The following is an 18018-nucleotide window of genomic DNA, read 5'->3' as shown; positions in this document are numbered from 1 at the left end:
ATCAATAAGACCTTTAAAACTTCAAAAATATTGCAAAGAAATTTAGAATTGCAGTTTAAAAACATATAAACACATAGGGAATTTCACGAAGATAATAAGAAAATATTACAATTCTTCCAGAATAAATCATACATTTTGCAAAAATCATATAACAATTTATCAATCTCAAAACCAATGAAAATGAGAACATTCTCATCTGCCTCAACAAATAAATTGCAAGAAAGTGAAATTGGATTCAAAAAATAATTAATGGACCAAGTAAAGTATAGCTTTATATACTTTTTATTTGATTATTGCTAATGTTTTACTATCTAAAGATGTATTAAAAAGCCGGTCTATTGACTGCAAAGAAACTTAAACTCTGTAGAAAGAAAAATAGAATAATATAAATGAAACAATAGAATACAATTTTTAATAAACTGATATTTTAATTTGCTTTGAATGAGATTAATTGTTAAGCAAATATTTTATATTCTATATAATTGATTAAAAAAATTTTTATTATTGATATAGCATAATATAGCATTTGTGATAAACATTAAGTGCAATTACTGATATTTAAATTCTATGCTCTTGTCTTGGCGCAGAGATCAAAGCAAAATCTTTTTAAGAGTTTATTTCTTGTTGCAAATATTTTTCCCCAGTCGATCTTCGTTTATTTTAATAACCTCTCAGCACTGCTGTGCAAATACCCTTTTAAATACCCTTTTTCAAATATTTTAATAATATCAACAGACCAGAAAAAAGCAGGGCGTACAACTAAATGCATCATCTACGAATAAATAAATAAAAAACCCTTATAAAATTGATCTGCGGAATTAAATGAAAAGAAAAAAAAACTTTTAGGACAGTTTGTGTTTGAACAAATATATTATTCCATTATATATGTTTTTATTACAAAATGTAACCGGCGTCCTGGCATAGGGGTAGCGCATCAACCCCGTGATCTGGACGTCCCGGGTTGGAATCCAGGTTCGGGCATGGTTGTTCTTCATCTGTGTTCTATCTGTGAGCTGCGTGAATGTACCTCCCTGTAAAAAGGGGTTGTGCAAGTGAATGCGTGTGTGCTATCTTTATTTGAGCTAGAAGTCAGACTTCTGCCCTCGGGTGCTCAGGGGTCTTTACCCTCAAAAGCTACTGCACCCCCTTTCGGGGGTAACGCGTACACGACATCATCATCATTACAAAATGTAAATCTGCAGATTATGTCCCAAAATTAAAAATAAAGAAATATAATATTTATATAGCCATAAAAATAAAGGAAGCATCTCATCGGGGTGGCTTTCTAAAGGAATGTTTGTAAAAGGTCTCTGAAATTTTAAATCTCTTCATATTTTTTATTGTTGGAATAAATAATGCTTCAGTTTTATTTTTTTATTAACAGGGAAATACAAAAAATATGAGAAAAAATATTATAAAATAAACCGGAATTACTAAAATAAGAATTGAAAAGAAAGAAAAAAAAAAAAAAAACGAAAACTTGTATGTTGTATTGTGTAACTTTGACCTACGTGGAATCGTTATTTTGAATATTATTGTGGAATTTCCCTACTGAATGAACAATATTTTATATTATTATTTTCAGCAAATTTTCTGTCCAGATGATCGTGTTAAAAATCATTTAATATATTTGAAATCCAGAAATTCAAGAAATCTTTATAATTCGAACTAAATACTTCAAATTTAAAAATTCAAGAATTATTTATAAATAGAATGCAATAAAATAAGAATGTTTTAAATGGTAAAGATGTTAAAGAATATTTAAAATTTTCTTTTTGAGAACAAGTCTCTTTTCTGAGAATTGACTACCTCTTTTTATTAAAATTCTTATTGATTTATTAGATTTTACAGAAAAACAGTTCTGAGTATTCGAAAAATTAAATTTAGTTAAAACTAATTCCTCTGTTTCAATGAGATAAAATATTTGCTTGCATGTTTTAAGTTATTCACTAGTTAACTATTCAGTCACCACAAAAGGACATTTTCTTTTCCAAATTTTAGTTTCGTATATCCTTTGATCATATAGGTTTTGCAATCATATCTATTGAATGATTTTTTAGAAATTTTAGTGAATATTTCATTTAGAATTGAATCAATTGTCATCGTATTTAAAGCAAATTCTATTCTTGAATATATTATCCTTTTAACAGGCAAAAACAAACATGGATAAAAAATTTCAGTAGTGTTATTTTTCGTCCTGAAAATTGAAAATGCTTTATAATGGATTTTGCAGTCACTTGCTTTTACCTTGTTCTCCTTCATATTGGTTTAATTTAAAAGAATGATAAAGACGTTTTCATATATGCAAACAAAAATTCTTTATATGCTTTGATTTATTTCCAATTTTTCATTAATTTTCTTTTTATAAATATTTGAGCTTATTTAAGCTATTTTTAAATTTAGCTTATTATAAAATTAAAATTTAACCTGCAAAAGCGCATTACATCGTGCACGGGTAAAATTAATTTTTATAATCGTTTTGTAGTCATATTCATAAAAACTTGAATTAAAATATTGATTTAACCCTAGCTACAAACAAACACTATTATAGTTTTCAGCATATATCTGCTTAAAAAGGCGTAAATATGAAGCGTGATATTTTCCAGAAAAATTAAGCAAAAAAAAGGAGGGGGGGGGATGACGTATTTAAATATCTATATTATTGATTCAATAATTCTGTTAATACAAACATGGTTTAAATATATAGAATACGCACTTTAATAGAGGCTGAACAGTTAATTACTAAACCGTTAGTAATATATATATATATATATATATATAAAAGAAATATATATATATATATATATATATATATATATATATATATATATATATATATATATATATATATATATATATATATATATATATATGTCTGAATGGAATAAAGAATTGCATTTCAGGATGCACTTTGAGTCAATAATACTTTTCATATCTTACGAACTTCAAATTTTTTTACTGATCCACGATCCTATGAATCATATTTAAGAAAATTTTCTAAATATGATTCATAGAGATTTTTGATATTTTAATTAATTAAAATTAAGCAGAATCTTAATATTTTTTCACATTATCTCCCGAAAATATTATTGAACAGAGCCTTTCTTACATCATTTTAAAATCTATGAAATGATCTCTGATTAAAGTTGACGTCAACCTTTCTCTCCCTACTTATTATAAAGATGGATATGTGCGTGTATGAATGTATGGGTTTTAACTCTCTGCATACAGTGACTGCTTTGCACACAGCAGCTTCCAAGAATGACACTTTAGACTTTGGATGATAATAATGTGCAAATCGGATTTTATTTTATGCTCTCATTAAAATTTTATTCAATTAATCACAAAGCATATTCTTTATTCTTTTTTCACCATAACTTCAATAATTGAGTAAATTGATTTTCATATCAATTTTAAATACGAAAAATTGTTTCTTTGTTTAGCGAGAAATGTTTTTTTTTTCTGAATTTTAGGCGCTTTTATTTTATTTTTATTTTTTTTACCTAACTTTCAACATAAGATTTATTCGCTACATTTAAATTCACACCATTTAATTATTTTATTAAATGTTTAATCTCGTGATTTTCTTTAATTTATAAAAATTAAGGAAGAATTTTTTCTGTTTAATATATGCGTAGTTTACATGAAATATATAGAGAGCCGTTACAGTAAAACAAATATTAGTAGATGGAGGATTCAGACATCTGCGTTTTCAATAGAACAATGGTGCTATATTGTTTGACTTAGAATAGCAATGAACACAGAATGCAAGACTAGTAAAATATCAGAATTTTTTGAAAAAAATTCTTTGACGAAGTAATCAACAGGAATTTATGCAAAAGTGATATAACTGAAATGAAACGCAATCAATATTCTCAGAGAGCCAACTGGTCGCCAAAGGAAGCTGCTAACAAATGAATATAAAAATAATAAGAATTCTTTTTGATATCTGGCTTAATGTTATAATTATATTGTGATATAGTTCGTTCATTATCTATTTTCTTTTTAAAGAGTGTTATAATTGAATGCAGGAGCTTATAAAAATAATTGAACCAATAATTTTATACAAATTATTTTATTTTAATGCTCTAATTAAACACAGAAATTTTAAGTAATGTATATCAAGAATACATTATTGTAAATGGTGTGCTTTAAAGAAATTCTATGTATGCATCTTCTTTATTTCTATATAAGGCTTTGTTTAATCAAAGTTTTGAGATTCACTATTGAACAATTGAAAGGGAAATAAAGGAAAATTCGCTTGCCGAAAAGCAATTGAGCTCCTAGCAGCTGTAAAATATCTTTTTAGATAAATTTAATGCATATTTTTTATGGAAATATGCACTCGAATCATGCTTAGTTTCAGCCATGTATAAAATGTACAGAATCTATCTAAAAAAAAGCGCAAGTCATTTAAAAATTTGAAATTAAAATGACGAAACTACTTGTTGACCCAGAGTTATATTTTTCGGTTAAAAAATAAGATTAGAGTAGGAAATTCCAAAAAATGCAGCATTCAAACATTTATTAAAATATCTGTCATAAGTTATTTACTACCTTTAATTGCGAAAGATAAATCCTCAGAAGTTTATCTTTCTCAGTAATATTTCTTTGAAATAAATCAGAAGGTAAAAGCTAGCTTAGTAACACTCAATTCTTTTGAAGATACTTCTAAATTCATATTTAAGCTCTGCTGCGTTTGGCTTATATAATTCAAACAAACATCTCCCTAGTGATTATCCGAGGATTAGATATTCATAAAACTGTGCTAAAAATTAAGGCAGAAGACTCTCTTAATCATAAATGCTCTAATTATCTTGAATATTTTATGACGAAGAAGAAAATATTTCATGAAGCCTACATATTTACACTTTCCAAAACATCTCAACTGCTTTTGAATAACGCGCCTAAATCATATTTCTACATGAAATAATGGCGTTTTTTCTTGTTATATTTTAAATGAAGAAATTGATTACATTAAAAGGAAACGAAATGGAGGTTTTTTACGGAAATAAAATATCTTTAATATATGGTCTAAAGTTAATACGTGTTATTCTTACTTAAAATGTGGAAACTGTTCTAAACCCTTTATTATTTTTGTGCACAATGTATATGCATTATTTTGCAAGAAGACTTATATGAGCATGGAATTTTATTTCTGGAAGAACGAAAATTTGCTTTGTTTCAACAATTCAGGAATTCTTTAGTTTCATTTCTAGTTGGCTAATTTATTCTATTCAATTAGAGCATCTTCTTACTATACAGATGCTGCCTAAGTTTAATATGAGAAAATCTTTTTTGTATGAGCTAAACAGAAAATTTGAATACATAATATTCATTATTTTGTGCATTAACGTTTACCATTTATTTGTCTTTTCATAAACAATTGCAAAACTATAAGATTCCCTTAATACATCGTTCGAACTGTAAAAACATAAATTAAAATGTTACTAAATTTAAATAGAATCAAATTACTTTTAACTTTGCAGTATTTTTTAAATTTAATTTCATCCAATGGGATCATATTCGGAAAATCGCCATTTTTTATCAGAATTATAGTATGATAGTTTACTTAATTGTCGAATCAGATAACTTGTTTTAACTGTTTTGAGTTGCCGCGATTGTTGAAAAGATGGCTATAGGAATACGATTTGTCTGATTTAAATCAGAAAGAATGACAAAAGTTCCAGCTGTGAGCTCTGTATTAGAAATGCAGATGTTAGTTTTATGTATGTATTAATGCATTGATTGGCGCTTAATTTACCTATGAATCACATTTACTACTTAATTAGAATACCTGTACACTATTGCAATTAAAATATAAAAAATAATGGTCATCTACTTAGATAGACAGTCCAAATCATGAATTTAAGTAATGACAGAGAAGGTGTTAGAAAACAAAAGTTTAAAAATTGATATTATTTAAAGGAAATGTGTAAAAAAATGTTTTATGGAAATACATTTCAATGACAGAGAGAGAATTCTCTTGCATTTATAGATAATTCAAATGTAGGAAAACTTTTTGAGGCTTAGGAAACCTTTAAATCATTGCCTCCCAAAAAAAATGGTAAACATAGAATAAAATTAAAAAAAATAGTTCAATCTTATAGAATATAACAAAATTTATCTAACAAGTGCAATCACAGACTCAAAATAGTGATTTATTTATTAAATAGTGATTTTGATCGAAGTGATTAACAGTAGCTTCATAGGATTCTGGGAAGTGATGTGATGGCACAATGATATAAGTAAATATGAATGCTTAAATATGAAAAAATGAAATGATTAATATGTGCCAAAAAATACTCATTATATAGACGACGGGAGAAAAGTGCTTTCAAAGAGTACTTATTTATAGAAAATAATAAAAAAACTTTGAAGCCATCGAAGAAACTTTGAACCCATAAAATCTGAACCAACAAACTGTAAAACAACTTCTTGAACACGAGGTATCGAAAGTTATATTATTTCAAAAGTGATTTGAAATCTTAGTTCTTGTTTAAAGGGTTCATTCAATCAATCTATCAATCTAATCTAGAAATATTACAACGTTAGATGGTTTAATATTTGTAAACTTTTGAAGAGGCATTTCAAAATGACGAACTTGTTTTTACATTTTAAAGTTTGTCAAAACCTTCATGTTGAAAAAAAAAATGCTTCATTGACCTGAAAATGTGGATGAAAAAAAATCGAATCTAAGTTCTTGTTTATAGTATAAAGTGTTCACTTAATCACACTCATCAGAAATATTTTTCACTGCTGGATTATTCAAAAGTTATAAACGTTTGACGAGTCATTTCAAAATGAAGAACCGTTGTCACATTTCAAAGGTTGTCAAAATGTTTACGTTGAAATAAATCAATTTCTTTACTGGACTGAAAATCTTCAAACCTTAATTCCACTAATAATGCTGCAGAATATTTTGAAGAAACGTTACGGATAAATGGCAAAATAATTAAAGAACATGTGATATTCATTATTAAAGAAAATTTTTAAGCGATGATGAATCTAAAAATATGTGCACTAAATTTATGAAGTCAATCCTAGAACAATTTTAAAGAAAAATTTCTGCTAAAAACGATATTTCATATTATTGGAAGTATATAAAGAGACATATCGATGTAAATAGGTTTTAAAAGGATTGGATATATTTTGTCTTTATTTTATATATTAAAGGGTATTTTTATGTTTATTTTATATATCCATTTTCACTTTTGTTTCTCTGTTTTCAGGAACAGAAGAAGAAATTTGCCCTCAGTTCGCGCAGGCAATCGGAAATATCACCCAAGCAGTGGGGAGGGAGGCGAGGTTGGAATGTGTGGTCGACAACCTGGGTCGATTTAGAGTAAGTGTTCAAACACTTTGTCTGTCATCTGCTGATTCAGATATCTTTATGAGAAAAAGCTTTCAAATTCTGTCCTCGTTTTTATCTAAATCTTTATTGTCATAAATCATTTACTAAAATGTATCGATTTAGAGTAAGTGTTCACACACTTTGTCATTCATCTGCTGATATAGATATCTTTATGATATATATATAAAAAAAATTTTTCAAAATATGTCCTCGTTTTTATCTTTTTTTTTTTTTTTTTTTTTTTTTTTAGAAAGAACAAAACGAAATAAATAAAATGCTTAGCTGAAAACTGAATTCCAGACATTCTTCCAGTCACTGTTCATTTTTTTTTGTCAGGTGGATGAATTATCGATCGAAATTGAACTAATATTTGTAATAACTCTAATTTTACACTCATCTACTGGTTCAGAGAAAAAGCTTTCAAAGTCTGTTCTCATTTTCATCTTTTTTTTCTTTTTTTGTAAGAAAACAAGTGTACGAAATAAAATAAATAAAATACTTAACTGAAAGTCACTCCTGGTTCAAATTAAAATTCGGTATAAAATTTTTTTAAAAAAATCTTCTATTGTCTATTACTTCTTTTCAGTTATTAAGAATATTAATTTAATAATAATATCACATTCCCATTTTAATATCTGCAATTTCCCTACTCCTACAGTCCTGAAATTGTTAGACATCTCATTGTTTAAATTCTGTTAAGTCATACTTTTTTTGCATAATTTTCGCACTTGAATAATTTATAACTATAAAGAAATATCAAACGAGTACAATAAAATACAATACATTTATATTTTAAAATCGCTCTAAAAACTTAATATATATGAGTTTACCCATTATATTCTGTAGAATAAGAAAACACTTCTATACACTACTGCTTCATGCTAGTTAATAAGAAAATTAATTAAATAATAATGCCATATTCATTTGTTAATATCTTTATTTACCTTACTCGTATAGTAATTAACTTGCTATAAATCCCATAGTTTAAATTCCGATAAATCTGTTTTCTTTCCAAAACTCTCACTCATAAGAAATTTACAAGGATATAGTAACATTAGAAGCGTGGAATAATATATTTATGTTCATGCTTAAATTCTTACATTTTATATCCGCTGTATTTTAACTTTACATTTAAAGTCCATGCCACAAAGAAAAAAAAATCTGATAAATGGAAAAGAAATTCTTTTCTTGAACTAACCATAAAAAAATAAAAGCAGCACTGCTCACTTGTCACGACTGACGGCTAACAAAAGATACAGCACCTTTTTCAGAAACAAATCCATGATTGATTATGTTATTTCATCGATTTCCTAAACAGTGCTGACACAAAATAAAAGAAGCGGTATAAAATATTATTTCTAAGTAGCAGTGGACAAGGTTTTGTTCTATGCCATTTTCTTTCTTCTCTTATTGTTGTGTTTCTTCCTAAATACCATTATAACCATTAGAAGAGTTCGTAAAAAAATATGTTTCGAGTTCAGAATCATAAAGATATATTTTATTCCATTGTGATCTTGGACAGTTATTTTTTGTTTATTTAAATTATAAAAAAATATTAATCCAGTAAAATATTTGCTTTTACTTTTATTCATTCTAATTTAATTATCTTTCAGATTCCTATTGCATTAATTGTTCTAATTTTTAACGAAGGATCCGTATTTTTAAAATTAAATTATTCATTTAATTCAATTTTAATGCAGTATGATTTAGCAAAAGTAAGATAAAAATTTTCTCTTTTAATTGCAATGTTGATAACTAAACCATAATTAAATTAAATCTCAAAATATTTAAATCTATGAAGCAAATTCATTGGGAAAGGTTGCAACAGCTTAAGAAAAATTATGATTAAAATAATTCTAAAATTTTCAATTTCATTCTTTAACAATTAAGTATTTATTGTTATTTTTATTTTAATACATCAAACAATTGGATCATATTTCCATTCTCATGCAGTTTTTTTTAATATTAAAAGGAATTAAAAATAAGATATGATATGAAATAATTCCTTCATTTTCAGGAAATTTCAATATTCTAAGACAATAAAGTAAATGCCGTCCATAAAATCATGCTTGGAATATATATAAAAAAAAACATTCATTAAATATAGACAAAAGAAATAAAATTTAGATTCTTAATAGCAAATCTTAGAGAGAAAGTGAATTACTTAAATAAATTATTTATTTTCTCCCAATTTTGCTTGGCTTTTTATTAGTATTATTATTTTTATTTGCAACTCACTTTTAAAATTTAATATTATTAAACTTCATAAAATTTGATACAAAAAATATTTAAGATTGAAATAAAATTACCTTCAATAGTAGTAATGATATCACCTTTCAATAATGTTCTTGTTAAATTAACCGAATGATCTGATAATTGAGATAGATTTAAGATAGAGATAAATGAGATATATACAGATAAATGAGATAGATTTAAGATAGAGATAAATGAGATATATACAGATAAATGAGATAGATTTAAGATAGAGATAAATGAGATATATACAGATAAATGAGATAGATTTAAGATAGAGATAAATGAGATATATACAGAAAAATGAGATAGATTTAAGATAGAGATAAATGAGATATATACAGATAAATGAGATATATACAGATAAATGAGATAGATTTAAGATAGAGATAAATGAGATAGATTTGATTGATATTATGAATCCGATGTAACATTGCGTTCAAGTTGCAGTAGTTTCAGATGATTGAAGAAAACGATGTATACTTAACAATACCATAATGAAGCAATTCCTTTTAGGAAAACATTTATATATTTGAGAGTTTTATTACATATACAAATGATTACCTTGAGGTTTCCCAAGAAATTCAAAACACAAAATAATTTTGTAATATATGACAACTTTACTCTCTATTCATGAATAATTCATTCGAATAATTCTCAAGTATTTAGATTTTTTAACTGATAATACAAGTCATTGTTACAGGAGATATATTTTTCAACTTCTGCTATCAAATAGGTCAGTAAGGAGTTATTTTCTTTAGGTTCCATGAGATAGTCATAGACGTCAATATTATGATATTTTTAATCCCCGTTAGCTGTGTGTGTTCAAGCATATAGACCAAAGATATTTGATCAAAGAGAAGGGAGACATCTTTTTCGCCAGTTCAGAGGTATTGTGAGTGCTTCTATTTACACTCATGTCCAAAATTAAGGTCACAAAAATGCTTTTCAAAATAATTCTAAATGGCTACAATTAAAATTTAAACAAATTATATTTTATATATTGTGAAGGACCGCTAACACGATATTAACCTTTTTTGTGGGAAAAAATATTTTTTAGCATTAGTTTTTGGGGAACTATTGAAATTAGACCGTAAAGGGATCTGAAATTTGTGCTTGCAATTTTGTGAATATTGCATTAAAACAAAAATTTTTACCTGTTTCCAGTGCAATTAGTTCTCATAATTGTTTAGACGATGTCTTGAGATGGAGAACTGTTGGTAGGCTTGAAGATGGGCAGTCTCAAGCGGAGGTGGCTCGATGGTTACAAGTGGCACCGAAAGTGGTATCCAGGTTGCGGAATCAATTCCAAACAAGTGGCACTGTAACCAGGAAGGCTGGCCAAGGCCGTCACAGAGCAAATACGCCTGCACAGGATCGCTATTTGGCATTAAGCGCACGACGGCATAGGCTGACAACGGCTCTTCAACCTGCTCGTGACCTTGCTGCTGCGTCTGGAATAAGAATTTCCAGACAAAAAGTACACAGACGTCTAGCAGAGAGGGCTTTTTATGCCCAGTTACCAGTTGAGTGCGTCCCTTTGACTGCATCCAACATAAAAGCCCGGCTGTTGTGGTGCCTAACATATCAGTCTTGAATACAGCAAGAATGGGGGCGTGTTCTTTTCAGTGATGAGTCGAGATTTACCACACAGAGTGACATTCGTCGAATCTTCATCTAGAGAGAGCGAGGGGCTCACTATCATCCCTCCTACGTAAAAGAAATCGACAGATTTGGTGGCAGAGGAATCCTTATCTGGGGTGGCATAATGTTGGGCAGTCGTACATCACTGCACGTCTTCGATGCGGGTACAGTCAATGCACATCGCTGTAAGGATGAGATCCTTGAAGCCTATGTGAGGTTGTTCCGGGGTACTTTTGGCCCAGACCATGTTTATGGATGAAAACGCGCTTCCACACAGAGCCCAGATCGTTGATGATTTTCTTGAAGAAGAGGATATTCGACGTATGGACTGGCCCTCGCGGACTCCGGATCACAATCCTATTGAACATGTTTGGGATGGTCTCGGAAGATTCATTGCACAGCGTATCCCCCCTCCTAATACCCTCCAAGAGTTAAAAGCCGCGCTTTTGAAAGAATGGGCTTTGTTGCTCCAAGCATTTATTGACATCCTCATAAGCAGTATGAAAACTCGTTGTGAAGCCTCTATAGCAGTGCACGGTGGTCACATTCCATATTAGACAGGCTTTTCCCGAGATAAATGCTTAATGTCTGATTCATAATATAACCTTTTTGATATATCATGTTCCTTAATTTCCAATTAAAATCTTTTATATGTTATTATGAGTCTATGTTCTTTCTTCCATTGTAGTGTACCTCTGTACCAAATGTCATGGCAACACAGTGAATATTTTTTTCATTTTTCGCAGATTTTATGTTTGTGACTTTAATTTTGGACATGAGTGTATTTTCTGGGATTGAAATTAAAAATATATGGGGTTTAGATTACTTTCCTGCGGTAAAACTAGCAATCAAATATATCGCACCAAACTATCACTTGCTGTTGCAAGTTTCTGTCTCAAGTTGCTTACCACTCAATGCTATACTCTACTTATGAATACAATTAAATGATTGTTATAAAATTGCAATCAAAGGACCGTAAAGGTAACATAATTATCAATGCAAACATTTCAATTCAAGTTTTCTATGCTTTATTGTTATTGAACTTTTTCATGAGAAACGATTTCATATGAAGCTCATTTCTTTCTCTGACAAATGGCAAACTATTTTATGATTTATTAAAAAAAATTAGAATCTAATGAAATAATAGATAGGTTGCTAATTCTAATTTTTCATGTATTTACGCAACGTTTTCATAAAAAAAATGATTAATAAAGGGATAATTTTCATATGAGATTGCCGTAAGAGGTCTTTTTCCAGTTAATAGTCCTCAGTCATCCTTTGTCTAAATCCATTGAGCAATGAATGATGATTCTGTTAATCAGTCGGATTAAATCTGTCGCCGTAATATTGCGTTGAAATCGTATTGTGCAAAGTTGCGACCTTATTAGCTTATCTAAATTATTTTAAAGCATCTACATTGCTCTTCTTAAGATTGTTGAGATTCTCAACAATCTTTCATAATCTACAGTGTTTCTTAAAATCAGTCAACTTTAGCCTGTTGTGATCAACTCTTAAGAGACTTAGTAAAAATAATTATTCCTTAATATCTTAAAAACTGTAGGAAAAAATCTAATAAGTCAGTTGAAACATTAATAGAATATTTAAAGTATTAACAGTTTTACCATATGTTGTCACAGAAAGTTTAAACCTGGATCGAACTAAAACTAAAGAAGTAATTGTTCTTGCTGAACGTTCATTTTTCCAACATAAGCATGAGTTAACATTTAGTTGATCAATTAAATATGTAATGTGATATTATGATAAATTGCTCTGAAACCATGTAGTGTTAAATTATGAGCTTATTAGTTCGTAGAAATTATTTTAAAACATCTCCATTGCAATACTTTTGTTTGTTGAGATAATCCACAGTGTTATCCACTATATTTTACATACTCCACAGTGTCTATTCAAGTCAATCTATTCTATCTAGTCTATTTAGTCTCTAATTATGAACTCTTAGGGGACTTAGTGAAAATAATTTGTCTGTAATCACTCAAAAACTCTAGAAAGAAATCAAGGAACTCAGTTGCAAAATCAGTTATAATACAAAATATTAATACTATTATCATGTGTTGTCACAACAAGTCTAAACCTGTATGGAAACTAAAACTAAAGAAGTAATTGTTGTTGATGAAAGTTCCCTTTTCCAACATAAATATGAGTTGACATCTTAATGATCAAATAAATCTATCGACGTGCAATTAGATAAATTACTCTGAAATTATGTAATGTTAAATTGTGAGCTTATTAGTTTATCTAAATTATTTTAAATTTTTTAATTACTCTACTTTGTTGAGATTTTCAACAACCTTTCATAATCTACAAAATGAACTTTGATCTACAACTATGATAATCAACTCCAAAGAGACTTAGGGAAAATAATAGATCTCTAATCTCTTAAAATCTCAAGAAAGAAATCTAATGAGTCAGGGGAAATATTATTATAATACTTAAAATACTACCAGTTATTCCATATGTTGTCATTAGGGATTGCAATACTGGACCAAAATCTCAATACCGGTATTCTGTATTTTTTTAGATCTTAATACCGGGATACCGGTTTTAATACCGGTATTAGAAATTTTAGAAAAAGAAAGAAACCACAGGTGTTTCTTTGTTTTATTTGCCAGTTTTATTAGAAAAGGTAAATACCACAATAAATAATTTGTATTTTAATAAATTATAACAGTATATAAAGAATCATAAAAAGTAAAGGAACAACTTATTTATTTAAATCACAAAAAAATTGTAAATATCACTATTCAGTCTGTGGTACTAATACAAATTTTTGAAATGTGATCCTAAAAAACATAATGCATCAATTGTACTGTCATTAAGCCTGAAAAGTAATTTTGTGCAAAAATTACTAGCTGTCGAAAACGCTCTTTCGGCATCTACGATAGTTAGTAGTACTTTTAGCAATGCGCGATATACTTTTTCCAAATATTTACCGCTAAATCCCTCATCTCCAAATAAATCGATTTCTTATCGGATGGTTTTGGATATAGCTGATTTCTGTATTGTATTTTGGTTCGTTGAAATTTTCTTATTTATCACTAATTCTAATTTTTGTTCAAGAGACAATTACTTTTCACTATTGACATTAGTGTCATTATAATCTTCGATAACTGAACCGAATTCTGTTTGTCGGTAAAAAATTTTAAGAAAATTTACTATAAACTTAATCAGATTTGAATGGGTCATTTTATTTTCTTCTTTTTCATTTTCATTTTTAAAATATTATAATTATGTAAATACCATAAGACATTTTCTATTTCGGTATGCCTTTCTTCTGTGCGATTTTTCAATGTAATATATAATCTTCAGATAGTGATGTGTGCTGTTCTAATGTGATGTGTGCTGTTCTAGTGTGATGTGTGCTGTTAGGAGTAAACGGTTTTAACGTGTTTTAAAATCTAATATTAACATATATTCTGTTTTATTTTCAGTTAGTATGTATTTTAGTAATATGTCATCTTTTATAGGGGAACGTTTAAATATCTTAACAATTTTTCGAACTTTATAAATTATAGGAAGCAATTCTTGATGGGTTAATATTTCATCCTCATTAGCAATATCTTCTTCAACAATTACATTGTCATTAGCTTCATTGTCAATAACACTCTCATTCTTACTCTTTACAAAGTTGGAATCCGAAGTTTCTATATCCACAGTATTTGGATTCTTCTGTTCTTTATTTTTTTGGTATAATACATCTATTACTCCTAACTGAATTGCATGAACATAGCACAATTGCTGATTTGCACCAATCAACGTTCCAACTTTTTTTCATAACTGTTGCTCCGTCAGTCATTATGGATACAATTTCTTCTTTCATGGATAATCCATGTTTCGCTAATTTAGATTTAAACAATTAATTAAGCCATTAATTAGTTAATTAATTTCGCCCGTTAGAGAGACATGAAAACAAAAACGTATACTATTTTGCTATGTTGGCGATCCCTGAACATATAGTGGAGACATTCTAAAATTTCTAGTAAATACCGAAAAACCGGTATTTAAACTTGTGAATATCGGTATTACAAAATTGTACAAATGGCTCAAAATACCGGTATTGCAATCCCTAGTTGTCATACCAAGTCTAAACATGCATGGAATATAAAACTAAAGAAGAAACTGTTATTAATGCACGATCATTTATCCAAAATAAGTATTAGTTAATATCTAGCTGGTCAATTAAAACTATCATGCATTAAGGTTAATTACAATTTAAACTAGACATGTTGCTATTTTATCAAAAATGGGATTATGCTACAAAATAGCTTTTTGAAGCATATTTTGAAGTGACTCTATCTTTCATATATTGTCGAAAAACTGCAATCTACCTTTCTGCCTGAAAGACAGTTATCATCTTTTGCCTGACTAAGAAGATGGATGGTAATTGCGTCATACCCTTGGGAGAAGAATTTGAGATATGTTGCCCACAGTTATTTCAGTGACAAATTACTTGGTTGTCTGGTAGTTCGTTTGAATATTTGGGTTAGCTTAACTGCTATCAATCATAATGTTCTATAAGTTATTAAAATAATTTTGCGCAATCCTAAGTATCATTCTGAATATCCCATTTAATGAAATTGAACATAATGTTTTAAAGTCTATGTTAAAATATTGGAATAACACGTATTTCGATTGAATGAGAGTATTAAACTTTGGTTTCAGTATAAAAATAATTCATGAACATCAAAGATTGTGATTTTTTGATAGAACTTAGAAACAGGTACTCTAAACTAAACTTTTCTCCACCATTTTAAACTTTTCCATGCGATGTTTAAAATGAGTCCCAATCTTTTAAAAATCAAAATTTTTGAAATTAAAAAAAAAATGTATATTGGATATGTTGTTGTTTTGATGTGCTTTGTCAGAAAATGATTGGGTTAAATATAAAATGGATAAATTGAGAAATATTTTCATGAAAATGTGGGAATGATGTTATATGTTTTTCTTAAGATATAAAAATAAACTATAAATCAGATAAAAATATACTGAATATAGAGGAAGAAACTATAAAAATATATACCCTGATCCATTTAAAAAATAAATATCCAAAAATATAAATTATATCATTATACATAAATTTAAAAAAAACTATATTTTCTCTCAATTTTTATAAATACTGAGAGAAAATAAGTAGAGAATAAATTGAAAGGAAAATTTCTTCAGAAAAAATAACGACTAAATGAAAACCTCTAAAGGATTCTTATTTAAACATTTTTTGAATTTAAAAATTTCGTTTTCTTCACTTCTTATATAGTAAAGTTTTTAAAATTTCTTTTTTTTTTCTTCTTGAATGAGTAAATAAAAACATTTTTTTCTGTAATTAGTAAATATTTTCCCGATTCTGATAATATTTACTAATGAGTGACGTTTTTATTTGTGTAAATATTCAGTTCCTCCAATTACTTTATTTTCCGTGATTATTGGAACATTTAAACTAAAGATTTTTTTTTTCACTTCAGATTAAATGCCCACACGTTCACATTAGTCAATTAAATATAAATCATACAATTAAATTTAAAAAGTTATTTCATAAATAATTATTCACAGAAGATCAAAATACATATGATAAGAAAATACATATAAATGTTAAACATTTTATAAAAAAATTTGAGTACACTGAATACCACATATATGGTATTTTTATATTATAGATTTTGTGATACATTAAGCATTATTTAAATTTAATTTTCTAAAGTTTAAAGATGTGATATTTGTTAAGTATTGTTTATATTTGTTGTTTACTCAGTTATTTACATTTACGGGTCCTACTTTTGCGCGTTAAGCGAGTCATATATTTTAAAAAGGATCATTAGAAATTGTTACATATACATATTGCTATTAAACGCATTTTAACAAGCAATGTGCATTGCAGATTAGAAATTGCTAAATACTTATACATATTACCAGTAGACAAATTTTAATAAGCAATAGGAATTACAGATTAGAAATTGCTTCATACTTATACATTTTACTTAGAATATTAATTTACATAAATTGGATTTGAAAAATTTCTAAGAACTAATGAAAAACTAGATAAGGACTTTGAAATTTTCGTATTCTGAAAATAAGGAAATAAGAAAATAAATAATTTAATAGAAATCACTGATGGGTGAAAAATACATACAAATAAATAATAAATTTAATATTTATTATTGCTGAAATAAATATTTACTATTACTATAAATGCTGAAAATACAAACTAATTTTTGATTTCTTCCATAATTCTGTAGGAATCAATTACAAGAATTAAAAAATTGAGATTAAATATTGCATTATAATTTTAACACAAGATATTTAATTTGAAATTATTTTACGCAGTCCAGATGCAATAATAACATTTGAAACAACTTAATAACACTAATGAGACAACTAAAACAGCAACCAAAATGAAAATAATCCCTTTGTAGTAAAACGAAATTACTATAGAATGCATTCTAAACAGCAAAGTTTATTTATTTTGCTTAGCTACCAAGAATTAAATTTTGAAATGAAATAACATGCAATTTCTATTTGAAGGGATTATGAATTTAAACATTAATTTAGCATTCTTAACATAATAAAATAATACAATACAAATGCAAACCAATCAAAGTTAAAAGCGAAATCTTATAATTCAGTTTACTTAATCAAATTTACTACAAAATGCATTTTAATCACAAGCGTCTGTTGTGCTTTTTTTTTCAGTAATTTAAGTTAGGAAAGTGAGATTATAAAGTTAAAATCTAGTCAAAAGGTTCAAAAGGCGCCCC

The 18018-nt window shown here is 27.6% G+C and overlaps 1 protein-coding gene across 1 annotated transcript in view; it reads left to right on the top strand.

Annotated features, from left to right (window-relative positions):
• Positions 1–18018, top strand: part of LOC129958975 (lachesin-like) — a 411789-nt gene that overhangs the window by 285378 nt on the left and 108393 nt on the right. The window contains exon 5 of the mRNA XM_056071740.1: positions 7233–7345. Coding sequence (XP_055927715.1) covers positions 7233–7345 — 113 coding nt within the window. The remainder of the gene's footprint in view (positions 1–7232; positions 7346–18018) is intronic.

This window comes from Argiope bruennichi, chromosome 2 (genome assembly GCF_947563725.1).
Source record: "Argiope bruennichi chromosome 2, qqArgBrue1.1, whole genome shotgun sequence".
NCBI lineage: Eukaryota > Metazoa > Arthropoda > Arachnida > Araneae > Araneidae > Argiope > Argiope bruennichi.
Note: the sequence above shows the minus strand (reverse complement) of the source record. Positions and strands in the feature narration are given on the sequence as shown.